Below are 19,034 nucleotides of genomic sequence, written 5' to 3' on the forward strand. Positions count from 1 at the left end.
TTACCCAAAAAATTAATGGACATGAATTTGTCACTTATCTGACAAGTGTCTAATTTTGAAATTCATGGCTACTGGCCTTGAAAATGAAAAAGCCCAAACTTATTTAATAAACGTGGTCATTCTGGAGGGTAGGCATTATATCTGGAGTAATGCCACAACAGCCGTTGTAGTCAAAATAAAAAACAAAAAGAAAAGCACAGCAGTAAGATATGGTACCGATAATCCATATTACAATGAGGTACACCCCAAAATGTTTTCAATAGTAGTGATAATACCCTCTTCAATTTCAGTATTTCGTCTTTGAATTCAATACAACCCTGGAAGCATTGCTAGAATATCGTCTATCAATAACGGTATTGGTTTAATTAATTTTAACTTTTAAATTACCACGGTTAAACCTTAGGTTATACAACCGAAAACGATTTTTAAGAAAAGAAAAATATTGGGCTCAGTAGAATTTGACTTGTTCTATATATGGCTTCAACCAGGTTAGTCAAAATCCCTCTAAAGTTCTAAAAATAGATAGTTGTTTGTAGACCATCAGTTCTATCATAAGTGGGCCACCCTAGCTTGTCCAAAAACAGAAGAAACTAGGATATTTAGGGGTTATTTAAAAGTTGATTTGCACATAACCAGCAAAGGGCATGCACCGAGGTTTCCAGTCAACGTACAAAACGATGAAATTGAGGGGTATTTATAATTTTTAAATATTTTCCTCTATAGACATTAAAAATATATTTTAGAAACTTGTTGATTCAAGAAGAAGGTATTATTGAAAGTCACCCAGCAATATTTATATTCGATGTTTTTAAATGTATCAATTTGTCTAAATATTCTAACATTGCATATGAAAAATTGCGTAAAGACAGTAAAGATGTTAACCCCTCCGGTTATGTCGAAGTTATATTTGCCGGAAAATCTGTAATTAGATTCAAAATTATGTATTTTCGAATATTTATTATTTCTTTACAGATGAAAACTAATGTATTTTATAATCAAAGAAATCCTGTAATAAATCAACGGTTGGTTATCAAAGATATGATACCAACTGTTTGCCAAAGATTCAAAATTAGATTATATTACATCAACAGCCAATCGAAAGATGATTATTTATCTTACAACATGAACTTAAAATTGATATCTAATTTCAAAGAAGATGGATTTCTTCCTACCTTCGGACCTACGTTTATTCATCTTTATACAAAACAAAACTCCGTATATGGAGGCTCAGTACTTATTGGAATGTCTACAGAAATAAAACACTTTTCTTTGAAAGGGAATTATTTGGTACCTAGAGAAATACCAAAATCCGTACTAGATGTAAGTAAATTAATTATTTCTACATATTCAAAAAGACATTTCGTTAATTTTTCAGGGCGTTTCTTTACCAATAACTAAAACATATTTATTCATTATCATCACAGAAATATCATTAATAAGTAAAAAATATGCAGATAAGCCCTTACAATTTATGTTGACTCATGGAAACTACGAAACATCTTTTGAGGAAAGTTCCTTCAGTTCTTCATTCCCATTGAAACGGATTAACTCGAAGTACTGTTATTTGAAAATAGAAGGCAAAAGACCTTGTTTACATTTACCAGCAGAATGGGTTGATTTTAGAAGAAAACTGTTTAATACTAATATTTTAGATAAATTGGCTAACAAATTAGTAGTTTATTGAATAAAATTTAAAGACCAATTACTATATTGTCAACTTTTTTTAGAAAAGACGAGTGTCACATATAGAAAACTTACTAAATGAAGGAAAATATTCTGAAATCAATGGCTTAATGGATGCGTCTATTGATGATTTACATTACAGTGCCAAAAAGTATTTAGATATTGTTTCAAGATACAATGTGGATGTGGATGGAACAAATTTAGAAAAAGAACGAATGAAAATGTGTACACGAGAGATGGTTGGTCACAGACTCCTTAAAATAATATTTTATTAATATATTATTATTTTAGAAAAAAGTGGTAAAAACAATATCTGAAACCCGCAGTGATGCTAACAGGAAGTCGGATTTTAAAAAATTATTGAAGACAATTAAAATTCTGGATCGAATAAAAGAAGAAGTAACATTCAAATTTGATTACTATTAAATTATATATTGTTAGAAATTTTAGGCACAAAACATTTGGCCCGACGTTATCCTTTGGATGGTTTATAACAATAAGAAAATAGCTGGCGTCCAACTATCATCAAAGGATATAATTTATTCAGCTATTGAAGAAGAGTGTGGTACCTTAAATAGTGTGGAACATACTTTGTTTTTAACTGTAAATAACTTAATTAAATTTATAACAAGATATAATTTGTAACATTTTACAGAGAAATAGAAGGAATACCCCCAACAATTTTGCCTGTAAAATAGTCGCCAAATTTTGGTTAGGATTAGAGCAACAAAGATTGTACTCACTCTCAGCAATTCCTGATGGTTTCTCCTATGAGGAAGATACAGTCCAACCGAAATATATTAGCTCCAACGAAAGCTATGTGTGTAAAATACAATTATATAATAATTATTATTAATGTATGCTATTTTCGTAGACGTTTCAGTGTAGAGTACACATTTTTCAAGGAAAAATAATCCCCGGATTTGATGTAAGTGGGTTAGTTGACACATTTGTTGTTGTATACGTTAAAGATAAATGGAACAAGACACGTGTGAGACAATTGTCAAAACAAACACTGACTAAAGAAAATTAAATAATTTCGTTTCTAGGTAAAATATAGTACACTGAATCCTGTTTGGGATGAGACTTTAATTTATAGAAATATAACTTTGTATGGATCCAAAGAATATATAAGAAGTCATCCCCCAGATATTATGTTGGAAGTCTTCGACCAAGATAAATGCGTAATACAGTTTAATAATTCAATACTTATTCTTCATTAAAAAGACCAAATTGTTTTTAAGAAAAATGATGTTATCGGACGGGGTATTTTTAAACCAGTTGTGAAAATGAAGGAAGATCCATATGGTCCTCCATTGTTTCCTCCTAAATTAACCTGGCACGAGATATATTTTAAAGATGAATTGTGCGGTGAAATTCTATCCGCCTTTGAACTATTAGAAGTAAATCACTTTAGAACTACACCATTTAAATATTAATTAACTTCAACATTACAGTCATCTTCTGATGAAATTGAAGAAACGGATTCGGAACCATTATTATCCAAGTATGTCGTAGATATTCCGTCAAACATAAAGCCTACTTTTAAAACCTACCGAATAGAGGTTTATTTTTGGGGTGTGAGAAAATTGAAACAAATCAATACTGTTCACATTAAAAAACCTAGAATTGACATATTAATTCAAGACCAAATTCTGTCTTCAGATACAATAACCAATGCTAATAAAAATCCTAATTTTTCAAATTGCATTAAATATAGCGACATTGTAAGTGTTAAATAAAAGTGTTGGAATTATTAAAAAGTATAATATTTTAGAATTTGCCAGATAAGGAAGAATACTGTGGACCAATTCGAATTAAAATGTATGATAGCAGATACTTTGGTATATACGTTTTTTGTGGAACTTACATAGCAAAAATTCAACCGTTTATAATTAGCTTAATGACCAAATCAGAAAGAGAAAATGCTTTGACACAAATTGAAATAAAGTCGTTAGATATAAAATACCAGAGTAGGACAAATCTCTCAGTAAGTATTTTTAATAGAGAACTTTTGCTATTTTTAAAATGACTGTTACTATTACAGATTGATTATGAAAAGTCTATAGAAAATGCTAGTGTTATAGCTATCAAGAGTCAAGAGGATGCAAAAGCTCCAGCAACTCCAAAGATGTCCTTTAAATACATGTTACAGATATTGGAGGAAATTATAATTTTTCTAAAGCATTGTGGAATTATAAATGAAAATGAATTAGAAACCAAGACTGCCTCTGAACCCCCACCAGTGGTGAATTATGAAAATACTGAAGATTATGACTGGTGGACTAAGTTCTACGCATCAATTAGGGTTATAATTATACTCATTCATTTTATTAAATAATTGTAATTGTTCATGTATATTTTAGGAAAGGCCAAAAGTACCCGATAAAGCGTTGCCAATTGCACAAAAATATAAATTAAAAGTAAGAACTTTTTCCAGAAAAATAATAATACATCCTATGAATTATTTCAGGTTTATCAAAGCGAATTAGAAAGCCAGCCAGAGTTCCAAGGTTTTACTGACATGCTCCCGTCTTTTGAAATATTTAAAGGAAAGCGAACGGGAGACGAAATACTAGACGAGGATAATGTTATGGGTGTGTTCAAAGGACAAATAAAGGTGTATCAGTGGCCACCTGAAGACGAGAGTGTTGAATATGTGACGTCAAACGGCATGGCAATTAACGATGGTGGAGTATTCCAAACCTTCCCGAATAATAACATTCTCAGATACGTTTTAAGAGTTTATTGCGTGCAAGCACTAAACTTGAGACCTCTCGACATTTTGGGTAGGTCAGATCCATATATTGTGGTGAAGTTGGGTAATCAAGTAATAAACGACAAAGAGAATTATATTAAAAATCAAGTTTTACCAGTCTTTGGAAAGTATAATTTTAAAGATGTTTCAGAGATTAATTTGTTCATAATTTAATTTTTATTTAAAGGTGTTTTGAATTTAATGGAGCTTTTCCCCAAGACAATTCTCTCATTATTGAAATATGGGATTACGACCAACTCACTGAAGATGACCTGATTGGAGAGACGGTAATCGATTTAGAAAACAGATTTTACACACAATACAGAGCGAACTGTGGAATTCCTGATACCTATCAGACGTAAGTCAAAACTCTTCAAATCCAATTTCTCTAACTCCCTCTATAATACGTAACAACGTAAGACTGACAAAAAAGCTCAGACGATCGGTAATCTTTTTGAATAAGAATCTCTGAAATTGGGCAATTACGTAACAGAAAAGTTTTATTGACTTATGGATAATTGTCCTGCGCCTTCCCGAGTTTCAAATCAATGCAATTACAATTTATTCCTCCAAACATGACTTCGACTTCTTGATCAGGGCATAATAAAAAGTTCTAAACTTCGTTACCGACGCCGAATCTTGGAATAAATTTAAACAGTTTTGAAACTCGTTCTTTCATTTAAAAATGTTAACGTAGTTGCTTTAAAAAATAATGTTTCCCTTCCACATTAGTCCATTGGAGTTCTTTAAAATTGGAGTTATGGAGGCTCGAATGTAATTAATCATTAGGTTTAGGTAATGTTAGTTTATTATGCCCAGATCTGGATATTGCCAATGGAGAGATTACCAAAGACCAAAGAAAATACTACAAAACATATGCTTTCAAAACGGATTAGAACTACCTGAGTACGCAGAGTCATCTGTTAGAATCGGCCCCAAGGTGTTCGAAATAGATCCAAATGAAGGTAACGATCGAATCGAAACCTGTTATTCCGGTCTGCTACACTTGAATCTCTTGCAGTTCGAATCGATCCGGCGGAAAACAAACAAGTTCTGGCTTTGAACGCGCTGCGGCGCTGGAACGAAATGTCGCTTGTAGGTTTCAATTTAGTTCCCGAACACGTTGAGACGAGATCCCTGTATCACCCCAAAATACCGGGTATAGAGCAGGTGGGTGAATAATTGCGATAAGTACGTATGATGAATTATGGATGTCGGGATCTACTGTCGTTTTTGACCTACATTTTGCGCATCCTAAGGTCACTGTTACAATCGATCAGAATAATAATTTATCATTTTCATGACTGTTTCTATGGATAAAAATTCGCATAATGTGTCTTGTAATAGATAATTAAAAGATACAGGGTGTCCCGATTTTTAATATAAGAATATAACTTTATTGGTCGATTTATTATCTAATGAAAATTATAATTTCGAAAATAGACATTTGAAAAACTAGGTGTAAACCGTTGTGATCAATCAAAATCAATTCTTGAAAAGAAATTTAATTCAAGTTTGTCTCATGTTATATCTTCTTATGAATTTGATAACAGGATTTTATCGTTTTCAAAATTGACAAATTTTGGTAAATGTACTGATGTGATGTTAAACATGAGCTGAGTTATCCCATTGTTGGGATAATTCAACCTTCCACAGCATTCAACTGTCAATGTATATTGTTCATTCTATTTTTGGACGTAAAATAAGTGGACAAAAAAATAATATGCATATTGCACATTCTCTAACTTTTATTTAAAATTCTTAACGTTTTGGCCTCAAAAATCATAAATGATTTTTCATTGTCTCTAACAGGGCTTCAATAAAACATTCATGAATAATTTTGTGGTTCCACATTTATATATTGTAAGTCTTGACCCACTCTTAAAATTGAAAAAAATATTTGAATTTACAAATTTACCCATTTAAAGAAGCAGAATCAAACCGTCGTGATCAATCAAAATCAATTCTTGAAAAGAACTTTAATTCAAGCTTTCAAACAAGTTCGTCTCATGTTATTATGAATTTGATAATAGGTATTTTACCGTTATCAAAATTGACAAATTTTGGTAATTGTACAGATTTGATATTAAACATGAGTTAAGTTATTCCATTGTTGGGATAATTCAACCTTCCACTGCATGTCACTGTGAATGTATATTGTTCATTCTATTTTTTGGACGTAAAATAAGTAGACAAAGAAATAATATGCCTGTTAATAAATAAATTCTAATAATACAATCATTTGTTGATTGATGCCAATGGACTTGGAATAAACACAACACATTTTAATAACAAAATGGAATGATCAAAATTATAAATAAATTATTTATTGTTCTAACAAAACGACTAAAATTGTAAATCATATGAATTTTGCGTTTATATTTAATAATTTATCAAATATTGCATATTCTATAACTTTTATTTAAAAAATGTTTTGGTCTCAAAAGTCATAAATGATTTTTCATTGTCTCTAACAGGGCTCAATAAAACATTTATGAATAGTTTTGTGGTCCCACACTTATATATTGTAAATCTTGACTCACTCTTAAAGTTGAAAAAAATATATATTTGGATTTACAAATTTACCCATTTAAAGAAGCAGAATCAAACCGTCGTGATCAATCAAAATCAATTCTTGAAAAGAACTTTAATTAAAGCTTGCCTCATGTTATACCTTCTTATGAATTTGATAACAGGTATTTTATCGTTATCAAAATTGACTAATTTTGGTAATTGTACAGATTTGATATTAAAATTGAGCTGAGCTATTCCATTGTGGGGTAATTCAACCTTCCACAGCATTTCACTGTCAATGTATATTGTTCATTCTATTTTTGGACGTAAAATAAGTGGACAAAGACATAATATGCATGTTAATAAATAAATGCCAATAATAGAAACATTTGTTTAATGATGCTAATGGACTTGGAATAAACACAACATATTTTAATAACAAAATGGAATAATCAAAATTATAAATAAATTATTTATTGTTCTGACAAAACGTCTAAAATTCTAAATCATATGAATTTTGCGTCTATATTTAATAACTTATCAAATATTGCATATTCTCTAGCTTTTATTTAAATTTCTTAATGTTTTGGCCTCAAAAACCATAAATGATTTTTCATTGTCTCTAACAGGGCTTCAAAAAATATTTTAATTTACTAATTTACCAATTTAAAGAAGCAGATTCAAACCGTCGTGATCAATCAAAATCAATTCTTGAAAAGAACTTTAATTAAGGCTTATCTCATGTTATACCTTCTTATGAATTTGATAACAGGTATTTTACCGTTATCAAAATTGACAAATTTTAGTAATTGTACAGATTTAATATTAAACATGAGCTGTGTTATCCCATTGTTGGGATAATTCAAAATTCCACAGCATTTCACTGTCAATGTATATTGTTCATTATATTTTTGGACGTAAAATAAGTGGACGAAGAAATAATATGCATGTTAATAAATAAATGTTAATAATACAACATATTTTAATAACAAAATGGGATTATCAAGATTATAAATAAATTATTTATTGTTCTGACAAAACGACTAAAATTCTAAATCATATGAGTTTTGCGTTTACATTTAATAACTTATCAAATATTGTATATTCTCTAGCTTTTATTTAAAATTCTTAATGTTTGGCCTAAAAAATCATAAATGACTTTTCATTGTCTCTAACAGGGCTTCAATAAAATATTTATAAATATTTTTGTGGTCCCACACTTATATATTGTAAATCTTGACCCAAAAAAATTATTTGAATTTACTAATTTGTCCATTTAAAGAAGCAGAATCAAAAAATATTTGGTAAGAGGTTCAAATATAATAAGGAAGAACAATATAATTTTTAATAGGGCACCATATTATGTATTATTATCATTATTATTATTATTATAAATTATGTATTATTAAAATAATATATTATTTTATAACTAGGGAAAACTTCAAATGTGGGTGGATATTCTACCATTCATAGACGACCGCCCCCTTCCCAACCCAGTTGACATAACTCCAAGAAAGCCCGTAGCATTTGAACTGAGGGTAATAATATGGAATACACAAGAAGTTTTGTTGGATGAAGATGACTACTTCTTAGGGGAGAAAAAGTCCGACATCTACGTTAAGGGGTAAACACACTAACGCAATGCAAATAGTGTTGTAGGAAAAGGAATTTGTGTAATATACGGCGCGAGACACGAAAATATATCACTGAATTGAGTAAGGCATTCCTGTGCGTCGGAATGAATGTATTTGAGTAAGAGTAATTTATTCGTCGTATAAAACTTTAAATATATTACATACGGAAGAAGTGCATAAAAGTGAACGCTAGCAAGCAAAATAATTGAATTTAAATATTTATGTTGCTCTCTAACTTAACACACTAGCTTTATTCTGGAAAATATTCATGGAAACAAAGGGTCTATTTGCGCAACTATTGATCAATTAAGTAATGAATACCGGTCACTAAACGGTTTTATTTTATTAAGCATATTTGCCTTGCATGTTTGAAACAGTACAGAGTAATTGATTTTAATAATACATCTGCAATTAAAATGCTTTTACCTATTTTTTATTAAAATTGAGGTATATTGATTTTAATTTTTAGTTGGTTAACAAGTACGGACGATGCCCAATCAACTGATGTGCATTATCGATCGCTGACTGGAGAGGGAAATTTCAACTGGAGGTTCATTTTCCCATTTGAGTATTTGTCATCTGAAAATTTAATTGTAATCAAGAAAAAACATCATAAATTTTCGCTGTCTGAGAGCGAATTAAAAGTACCTTGCATATTGAACCTGCAAGTGTGGGATAATGATACCATTTCTGCTGATGATTTTATAGGTATCAATCTGATGTGATTAAACTTACACACAAAAAACATTTATGATTAATAGTTTTTATTGAATTTAATTTTTTCTTTAAATTGAATAATAAAATAAAGGCATGTTCAAATGTTAGGGATATTGAAAAAAGTTATCTCTTAGGATTTTTCAATTATTTTTATTTATATTTAATAATTTTAATATATTTCATTCTTTAATCACGACAATAATGGGTCTTTACTATATAATCAAAATCTACTTCAACAATTTCTTTCCATAATTTTGGTAATAGTTCTTATGTTGGCAATCTTAAATGAGTTTCATGTAAATCACGACCTTCTTCACTTAAGTGTAGCACAGACTACATTAATATGTAATAAATATGTGGTTGTAGTCCTGTGTGGTTGAATTTTATCGTCGAGGAACGAAAGCTTATTTCTATTACTTGACCAAATATGTCCTATCCTGACAAATTTAATGAATCTGTTTTCCCCGAAACATATCCCAGACCAATTCATAATAACACCACTTCATAATAATAATAATTCTTAATTTCCTTGAAATTGTCAATACTTGTACTGGTTGGTCTTGAATATAAGCAAAAACGGGTCTCCTCCATGAATAGTATTGATTGTGAGTGCAATTTGTGTGTCTATTAACATGTTTTTTAGCCCATGCTTTCACTTTTAAGTTGGAGAGTACACAGTACTTCTCAACCTAGATACATTTTAAAGCATCCCTATACCTTTACTAGCTCCACATTAAGACAGTACACAATAAATATTTTTACGTAGAAAACATGTCAATTACAAGTCAGGTAATTGAGATTGATCAATCGATAGATCAATAATAAATGTGAAATAAACAACTCGTTTGTATTTTATTAGGTTTTTTTAAAAAATAATTGGATTCTTAAGTCCATAATATCTCATAACATTGCATCTTTTATTTATTAATGTAAGTGATTAATAATTAAATTACTTGTTCATTTTATCAGTATTTAATCTACTCTCAGCCACATCATTAACTTACGTCACACAATTTATATTAAATTAAACAAGTCTCCACAATTAAATAAAATATAGTACATTCAATTAATAATATTGTGTATTTTTTAGGAACTATGCATCTAGAATTGGCGTACATGCATAAAGGCGCCCCATCCCCTGAAAAATGTGATTTATCTGTTTTTGACTCGAACGCAAGAAAAATAAATCTTTTCAAAGTAAAGAGAACTAAAGGATGGTGGCCTTTTTATAACAAGGATCCGGGAACTAATTCAACAATACTTGCGGTATGTACACTTGTAATATTGCAAAATGTATCATTACAACGACGTAATTTCGATGCAAAGTGTTTTATGTTTCATTAGGGAATATTGCTTCATTGGTGCGAACTAATCAAAAGTCAAATATATATGCCTCACTATTGGGGAATAACAAATCATCATCAGCAAAACGTCAAACTAAGCCAAAGTGCATATGCACCCAGACGAGTTTATAAAATTACTTATTTCAGCAATTATAATTAATTTAAGTTAACACTAAACTAATTAAAATTTACTTTTAGTTTGATTGACATGTAATTTCTCAAGTATGAAATCCAATTTATATTCTATTAATATAATTGTGTGTGTTTAATATTACTAAATTCCTATTGCATGATATTCTAATTTATTTTTTACATTCCAAGATTTTATCCACTTATTGTTACTTAAATAATTAAATTAAAAAAACACGTACAAATCCATAAATCGATAATTTTTATTTTAATTATATTATAAGTAATAGAGTTTAAGCCTGTCAGTGTTTTAAATACACAAACATTTATTTTAGGGGAAGTTGGAAGCCGAATTAGAAATATTATTATCGAGTGATGCAATAAAATTGCCGGCTGGATTAGGTAGAGATGAACCTCAAGCTCTTAAGGCTCCAAAGTACGTATTTTTATTAACCTGAAGAAAAAGAAGTTGAAAACACACTTGAATCACTGTTGGTCAAATTAAGAAAATACGTTTTTACCATAAATATTTCTAATTGTTTTTTTACTTACAGTAATTTATTTCTAAGTGAAATTACTAAATAAATTACTGTGCTAAATATTACAACAGATAATTGTCTTTCTAAAACTACAAAAGGAAGAAATGTCAACTCTGTTGTTACAATTTAAAAAAAAAATGGTGAATGCGCAGGTTACATTTACACATTAAAATCCTCAGTAAATAAAGTAATGTTTTTTGAAATAAAACTTTTGGCTGGAAGGTTCTCATATATTTCAAACAATTTACAGCAAAATTTGGCAAGTATCCCAATATTTTGCCCGTTCTGGAATTCCATCAATTGTTTTATAAACGTGCGGAGCATGCACCAACTTCCTGAAATAAATTTGTTTTAATAAACAACCACCAGACAAATTGTGTCAAAACAAGTAATTGTCGGTCTTCCTGAAAGGAAAGCTTCTCGACTGTTCTAAAATGATCACCTTCGTGGGGCTTCAGTAAATTACCAGCCACTAAACGAAATTATGTTGACACTAACTTAGGTCATGACTTTTTAAGATAAATTGAACCATTGACAGAGTTCAAAATCTTGTAAGTAATGATAGATGACCGACAATAATTGATATAAATTGTGGTATCGTTGAGAGATGTCTTTAATCTTGGATACTGTATATGTAACTCACGTGTCATTATCCACGTGTCATTCACTCCATATATCACGTTTAATTCCGATGCACTTGCTAAAATAATTATTTCGTTTTCAGCCGTCCGGATGTGTCTTTTTCCTGGTTTAAGAATCCGTTAAAGGCATTAAAATTTTATTTCTGCAGTTACGGCATCCGTTATTTGCTGATTGGCTTGGCATTCATTCTTATCGGTGCTTTTTTTGCCGCCGCCATTTACGCTTTACCTGGATATACTGTGAAGAAGATCTTAGGAGCATAAAATTTTATAAATAATCTATGTTTGTACTTGTTTATTTTATATTTAACAAGTTTATTTTATTAATAAATTTTTATAGCAAATGGTATTTATTGTTTTATTTAACTATTTAATCATACAATAAAGACACTTATAGGTCTGTACTAGAAATAGTTCAGTGGGAAATTTAAAAGTCGACACAAAAGTAGACCACAACCTGTTCTAACTACTAACTAAATCTCATTATCTGAAACTATCCTTCCTCAATATACGTGAACATTTAGAAAATACAAATCTTCAGCACACATAACATACGAGTAATAAAGTATTCCTTTTTTTTGTTTTAATCCTTCAGAAAAATGTCTCTTCAATTAACTATTGTATATTTTGACTTTCTAATATAAAGTTAACAATAATTTATTTGAGATTGGATAAAATAAATTAATTTAAAAGTGATAACCAACTTCAAATGGAACTAAGATTTATCGAAAAGAAGTAAAATGGCCTCGAGGTATTTCAATTTAATTCCATTAACAGTGATTGTTTAGGGACAGTTGGGATTGAAAGAAGTGAAGACTGAAAGGTAGCTTTTACCAACGGTTACAATACGTATTTATATTTAAAATTATTTTTTGTTTTGTATGTTTAATTTTAATTTAATTTGATCAAAACATTTCTGTTGGTTTGATCACGAATAAATATAATAAATTTTGTAAAATTGTCGTTCATTCATTCAGCACTTCATACATTAGTTTGTAATAAACGAATTAAGCAAATTGTGGTATTTATTGAAAAATGAAGTCGATGAAGTAATTTATAGAATGCCAGTTAATTACATTCGATCATGTGGCATGGTCAGAGAGTAATGTTGATTCAGATGGGTTTGCAATATCGTAAATAGCCTCAACTAACACACGTGGAAAATAACATAATGCGCGCTAGATAAGTTCGATCGTTTTATCGAGATCACTCTTGTGGTCATGGATATGTTGATGTAGACGTCACTTTTTCAGGGATGACACCACATTTCATAGTGCTACATTCGTGTCGGGGAAAGCGTCACTCGTTTTCTACAGTGCAGTGAAATTAGTTTTATTAATACGGACCTCTTAAGTAATTGAGTAAGTAAACGCATTTAATTTTTAAATGTACATATATTTTATATGATTAGTGACATTCTTATGATAATTAAATAGTAATTAACTATTTCTATTAATCATTCTTTTTATAGTCAACAAATGAGTAACAACTTTATTGCTTTTAGTTAAACATATTTTTTTATAAAAATGTGTAATGATTAAATCCCTTTTGATTAAAATGAGACTAACTAATATAAAGGTGTGTTTCTTAAATGGAGAACAAGCACTAACATATTCCATCTATCTTAATAGCAAAATGTCTATTGAAAAAAAAAACCTTATAGAGACCAATTTATAAAGTGTTATACGTTTAGAAACATTTTAGATTTGCTATAAAACTGTATTACCAATTTCATTCATACTAAGTCTATTACATAAGCTATGTAAAAGAAATCTCAAAACTAAAAGCGTAGGAGATTATAATTTTATTTTATTTTCTGTATATTCATATTACTGTCATCGACTTTTAAAAAGATCAAAAGGTTAAAGAACGTGATTTAAATTAATTCTGGCAAACACCATACGAAATTGTGGAATAAATATAACGTACAAATCTTTGAAAATATTTAATTAGTAATTAAATTGAAAACTAATTTTGAGATTTATACTAAAAACTTTCTTATAATTTATATATTAATTGTTAATTAAATCTATTAGTTATTTTGTATCAAATAATTGTAACATTACAAAAGTAAATAAGTAATATTAAGAAAGAAACCTTCAAGCAGTATGAGTGGGAAGGGATTTATATTACATACGATTATTTTTGCAAGAGATAAATATTTCTGTTTCTGTTTTTTAATCCTATTTTTTATTTTTTTTACTTATAGTACAGGGTACCAAGTTCCTATATGCTTTTCCTATACTATTTCAAAAGTAAATAAGTAATATTAACAAAAAAATCTTCAAGAATTGTAACTAGAAAGAGATATTTCGTATAAAAAAAATATTTTTTTTTTATTTCTTTTGTTCCAAAAAGATTATTATACATATTTAATTTAAGTTTTTTACTATTGCTACTACAATTTTTAAATAATTTTATTATTTTCTTCTTGTTTTTAGTATAGGGCAGATAAGTCCAACTTATGAATTAATTGTTAAATCTAAAAATCGAGTACAAAATTGTGGTATAAATACCGCGTACATATCTTTGTAAAAAATATTTAATTTGTAATTAAAGAATTTTAATTTTGAGATTAATGCTAAAAGGTTACATAAAATTAAATTAAATTGTTCAGTAAACTTCAGCCTATATTCAATATAATTGATTTTATAATTTATTTCTGTGCCGGAAATCGTTCCTTAAAGCTAAAAATGCCTCGAAGTGTACATTTAATGATACAAATTAAACTACAAATTGTAGAAATGTTCCGAAATAGTGAAAAACAGAGTAAAGTTGCAGTAGATTTAAATTTAAACAATTGATCATTTCAAGGACAATTTGTTCTCTTGCAAACTACTATTTGTAAGAGAACATGTGAACTGGACAGATGGGCAATGGAAAACAATTTTGTTTTCCGATGAAAGTCGGCTTCAATTATCCAAATCTGATGGTATTTCATAGGTGAGAGGACCAATTAATGAAAAGTATAATCCCAAGTACATTAAACCCACTGTGAAGCATGGTGGAGGAGACGTTATGGTTTGGTATGTTTTTCTGGGTTTGGCATGGGCCTACTGGTTAAGTTAGACGGGATAATGGATCGTTTTGATTATCGTGACATTCTCTAGAATCATATGCTTCCATTTGATGAAGGTAACATCAGTTTAAGGTGAACCTTCCAGCACGACAATGACCCGAAACATACGTCTAAGTCAGTTAAAGAACGGTTCGCTTCTCAAAGAGTACATGTCATGCCTTGGCCAGCACAAAACCAAGACGTCAATTCAATGGAAAGCCTTTGAGAAGAAATTGATCGGAAAATCCCCGCAAAAAGACTGTCAAATATGAAAGAACTCTAACAAGAAGTTCAAAATCACTCGAAAGAAATTTCGAAGATTATATTGAAAAGCTACCAAAATCAATGAAGAAAAGGAGTTTAGAAGTTATTAAAAACACCACAACATTTCTAAAGTTGCTCTACATATGAGTTAGTTTATCATTATTAAAAATATGGTATAACAAACATCATTTTGCCTTAAATAATTAGTTATATTAAACTGAAAGTAGGATTTATAATTATTAATTTCACTAATGTACATGAAATTTGATTTGTTTTTTCTAATATAAAAAAATATATAACATTTAATTATGTTTGTATATTTCTATTTGATTAATCATCATGTTTAAAAATGACTATAGAAAAGGTTGAGTTTATTATATCTATTATAATTTACATAAATTTGTCTGCTGCACCCCGTTCATTTTATTCAGTTTCCAGAAACACCAAAACATATTCTATTCACAAACTACGCAAGTTTATATATTGTGCACATGGATGTGTAGTCTATGCACACTAGTAATCTTATTGCCAATAACTTATTGGAGACAAGCCCTAATACTTTGTCCTTACATTATGGTATTACTTTGAGAACGCCTTGTCGAACTTTTATTTATTATTACGTATTCTGCTTTCATGTTTCGTTTTAAAATATTTTCAACACATCTGGAAATATAACATTGAACTTACTTACACACTTCAGCATTGTGGCAACTTGCTTTACGAAGGTTAAAAGTTACCTATAATTATCCCCTAAGCAAGACACCAAGTTTCTCGTTTTTATAGTAGCCTTATTTAAAAAAAACCAATAAATGGATACGAAGTAAAGAACTGCTATAAATAACCTGGTTATTGCAAGTAATACACATGCCTACGCGAAAGTACAAATCGATTTTAATGTCCGCTTTGCCAAAGAATTTAATAAAATATGTCTGTTTCCTTCGAAATTTTAAAAAAATGACGTTCCCAAATCCAATACTTCGTAAAGTAGAGTAATATGCATGGAAGAATTAAGACCTCCCCTTGTTATTTTTAATTCAACAAAATTTATGAATGAAACCGTGGTTGCGTATGAATTTCATAAAAAATATTTCCGAATTACTCTAAATTTTTTCTATATTATTGAGGAGAACTGACAACCGATTATAAAACATTATTATATTTAATTTTCCTAAAAATCAACAAAAATATTAAGTAATATTAAAACAGCATTACAAACATAATAAACTAAATTCGTGTGGTTTCTATTTATTATTTTGTAACGATTATAACGATTAAGGCCACGTCAAAACTCTCATATCTTTTGTAACTAATAAGATCCTGAAGAATTGACAATGAATACCCCTCTACAGTCAGATCATCTATATGTATGATTTATTAATATTCATATCACATTTAAATTTTTCCTAAAAGTCAACGAAAATTATAATATTATCATATCATAACTAAAAGTGTGTGATTAGTATTTATAATTTTGCAGCTAAAACTATTAGGATCATGCCCAAGCTATCAGACCTTCTGCAACTCATAAGATCGTGGAGAATCGACGAAGAAGATCCCATCCCGATTAGTCCGTCCACGCCCATCATTACAGTTCTTCCATCAATTGAGGAGCCCGGGAAAACTAAAAATGAGAACGCACTCGAAAAAGCGCAAAACGAGGAAGAAATTAAACACAAAAACAACACAATGGCAAGTATTTGTTATCGTGTAGGTACACCTACTAACGACCCTGTTGAGTGTGTTGACACCACATCATAATATGGGTTTGTATTAACTATTTGTAAAAGATGGCCTAATTGGATGGACATGTTTACTGAAGTTTAGATCCATGTAACTCACATGACAGAATAGATTAACAACCTCTTCATTCCACCATCTATATTATCCAACCGTAAAACAGAAATTATTGTCTTTCTGATCATAAATATTGGAGAATTGTCATAAAAGCAAATATAAAATTAATCATCTGGTTGTATTTCAAACCATATAATAGTTAAATACAAATATTTAAACAAATATACGAGATAAAATCAAATATCCTTAATACAATTAGACGATAATTACATTTGATTCTGTAAATATTCGAACGGGCACGTGAACATAAGTTATTTGTTTTAGTTTAAGTAGTACTGGTACTTAAGAAACGTTTATCGAATCGTACATTGTACCACGTGCTAATACGCTTTAATAAAAAAATGAAATGATTTGATATTTAATTGTAATTGATAATTAATGTTATTACGTATAATTTTATATGTCTCCACGGTAAATTAAACTTTGTTTATAAGTTTAAAATATTTTATGTGTTCGAAAAACATTTATGTCCATCAAATTTAATTTTAAAATAAACTTTGTCTTTTATAAACGTTATAACTGGATATTATATCCACTCAAATATATCTAAACATTCAAAAATATAATACAGATAAAAATAAAATTATAAATTATAATGTAAGAAACACATAAAAGTGAAGTATTAGACAAACAACTAAAACTAATATTTTAAATTCGTTACCGAAATTTAAAATTGTAATTAAGTGTTTTTCAACATTATCAATCAAAAAGGATTGCGTGGGACCCGAGAAAAATTTTTTGTAAGTTTGAAAGCTTCTTTCTACATCAACCACGTAATCAGTGCAAATTTAAATTTGCTAATAATTGCTGGATCCGTTGTTATTTTTTCTCCATGAGTTACTCGTCATACATTGGATTTTTTGTAAGTAGATTTAAGTCCCCCATTTTTTATAAACCTTCTTCTAATTTAGCTTTAATCTGGTGTGCTGTTGTACATTTAATACTGCTGACTCTTATTTTTAAGTTTATAAATAAATTCAGATTCAGAGAATTTCAAATTTTGTGTTTTTAGTTTCTTTAATTAATCACTGACAAAAGCATAAGTGGTAACTTCGACAAAAACTAAATCTCAAAACATTGTTTAAGTGTTATTTAATATAATTTTGCAACCTGGATCATTAAATGTGTTGCGTTAAAATTCTATAATCGTTTCGAAATTGTCTGCGTACTCCACCCGGAAATGGAAGGACTACTCCGGGTAGTTTTTCTGTTTTGAGCTTTAATATGTCTCTTATCTTGGTAGCTTTTGCTTTAATACGCCATCTTTTGACAGAGTTCCAACACAATTGAACTTTAACCCCAACTTGTTGGTAATGAGGAACTTGAGAATATTAATCTTTACTAAGTTTAATGTCGCACCTCACACTGCAACAACTCCAAATCCCTATGAACAAAAATGTCAACTAGATATTTTGTTAACAAGTACTTCATCCACAAATGTAATGTAAATAATTAATTTATTTAAGTTTGAATTAGATCATTATGATTGACTGGAATTTCCATCATCACATTTTTTAAATATTTAAATTGCGTGACTGTTATATTAATTTAATATTTTCCAGCGAAAACTTTTAGACATTAATTTAATTGACTAATCATAAAAATGGAACACTCAGTCAATCATTATGATCAATTAGAATCAATGTTTGTGCCTGTTAACTAATACATGACATATGGTTGTAATTTCTGCTTAATGGGATAGAACCATAATATTTTTATTATTGACAAATACATAAATAATAACTAATAACTTAGCATATGTTGTATGTATCTAGATTTCATTATTTCATATTGTGCAAAGTATAAATTATAACACTTGAATTAAAATTATTAGGTGATAATCTCGTATATATTTATATTAATCGTAGAACTTATTACAGAATTGGATTCTATCGTACTT

The 19,034-nt window shown here is 29.2% G+C and overlaps 1 protein-coding gene and 1 long non-coding RNA gene across 2 annotated transcripts; both read left to right on the forward strand.

Annotated features, from left to right (window-relative positions):
• The first annotated feature begins 64 nt into the window (after positions 1-64).
• Positions 65-12,263, forward strand: LOC109603807 (otoferlin-like). The gene is given in 25 exon segments (XM_049962691.1): positions 65-238; positions 291-353; positions 404-488; positions 537-690; positions 744-921; positions 973-1,320; positions 1,728-1,922; positions 1,975-2,082; positions 2,134-2,286; positions 2,339-2,503; positions 2,558-2,674; positions 2,733-2,867; positions 2,928-3,410; positions 3,461-3,673; positions 3,731-3,991; positions 4,050-4,106; positions 4,157-4,569; positions 4,629-4,799; positions 5,261-5,406; positions 5,463-5,611; positions 8,389-8,579; positions 9,059-9,297; positions 10,397-10,572; positions 11,114-11,214; positions 12,042-12,263. Coding segments are annotated over 25 exon segments (4,656 nt in total). The 3' UTR covers positions 12,223-12,263.
• On the forward strand, positions 1,253-1,812 carry LOC126264539 (uncharacterized). The gene is made up of 3 exons (XR_007547230.1): positions 1,253-1,320; positions 1,376-1,672; positions 1,728-1,812. It is a non-coding gene; the product is annotated as an uncharacterized LOC126264539 (long non-coding RNA).
• Positions 12,264-19,034: the final 6,771 nt, after the last annotated feature.

Source organism: Aethina tumida, chromosome 2 (assembly GCF_024364675.1).
Source record: "Aethina tumida isolate Nest 87 chromosome 2, icAetTumi1.1, whole genome shotgun sequence".
Classification (NCBI taxonomy): domain Eukaryota; kingdom Metazoa; phylum Arthropoda; class Insecta; order Coleoptera; family Nitidulidae; genus Aethina; species Aethina tumida.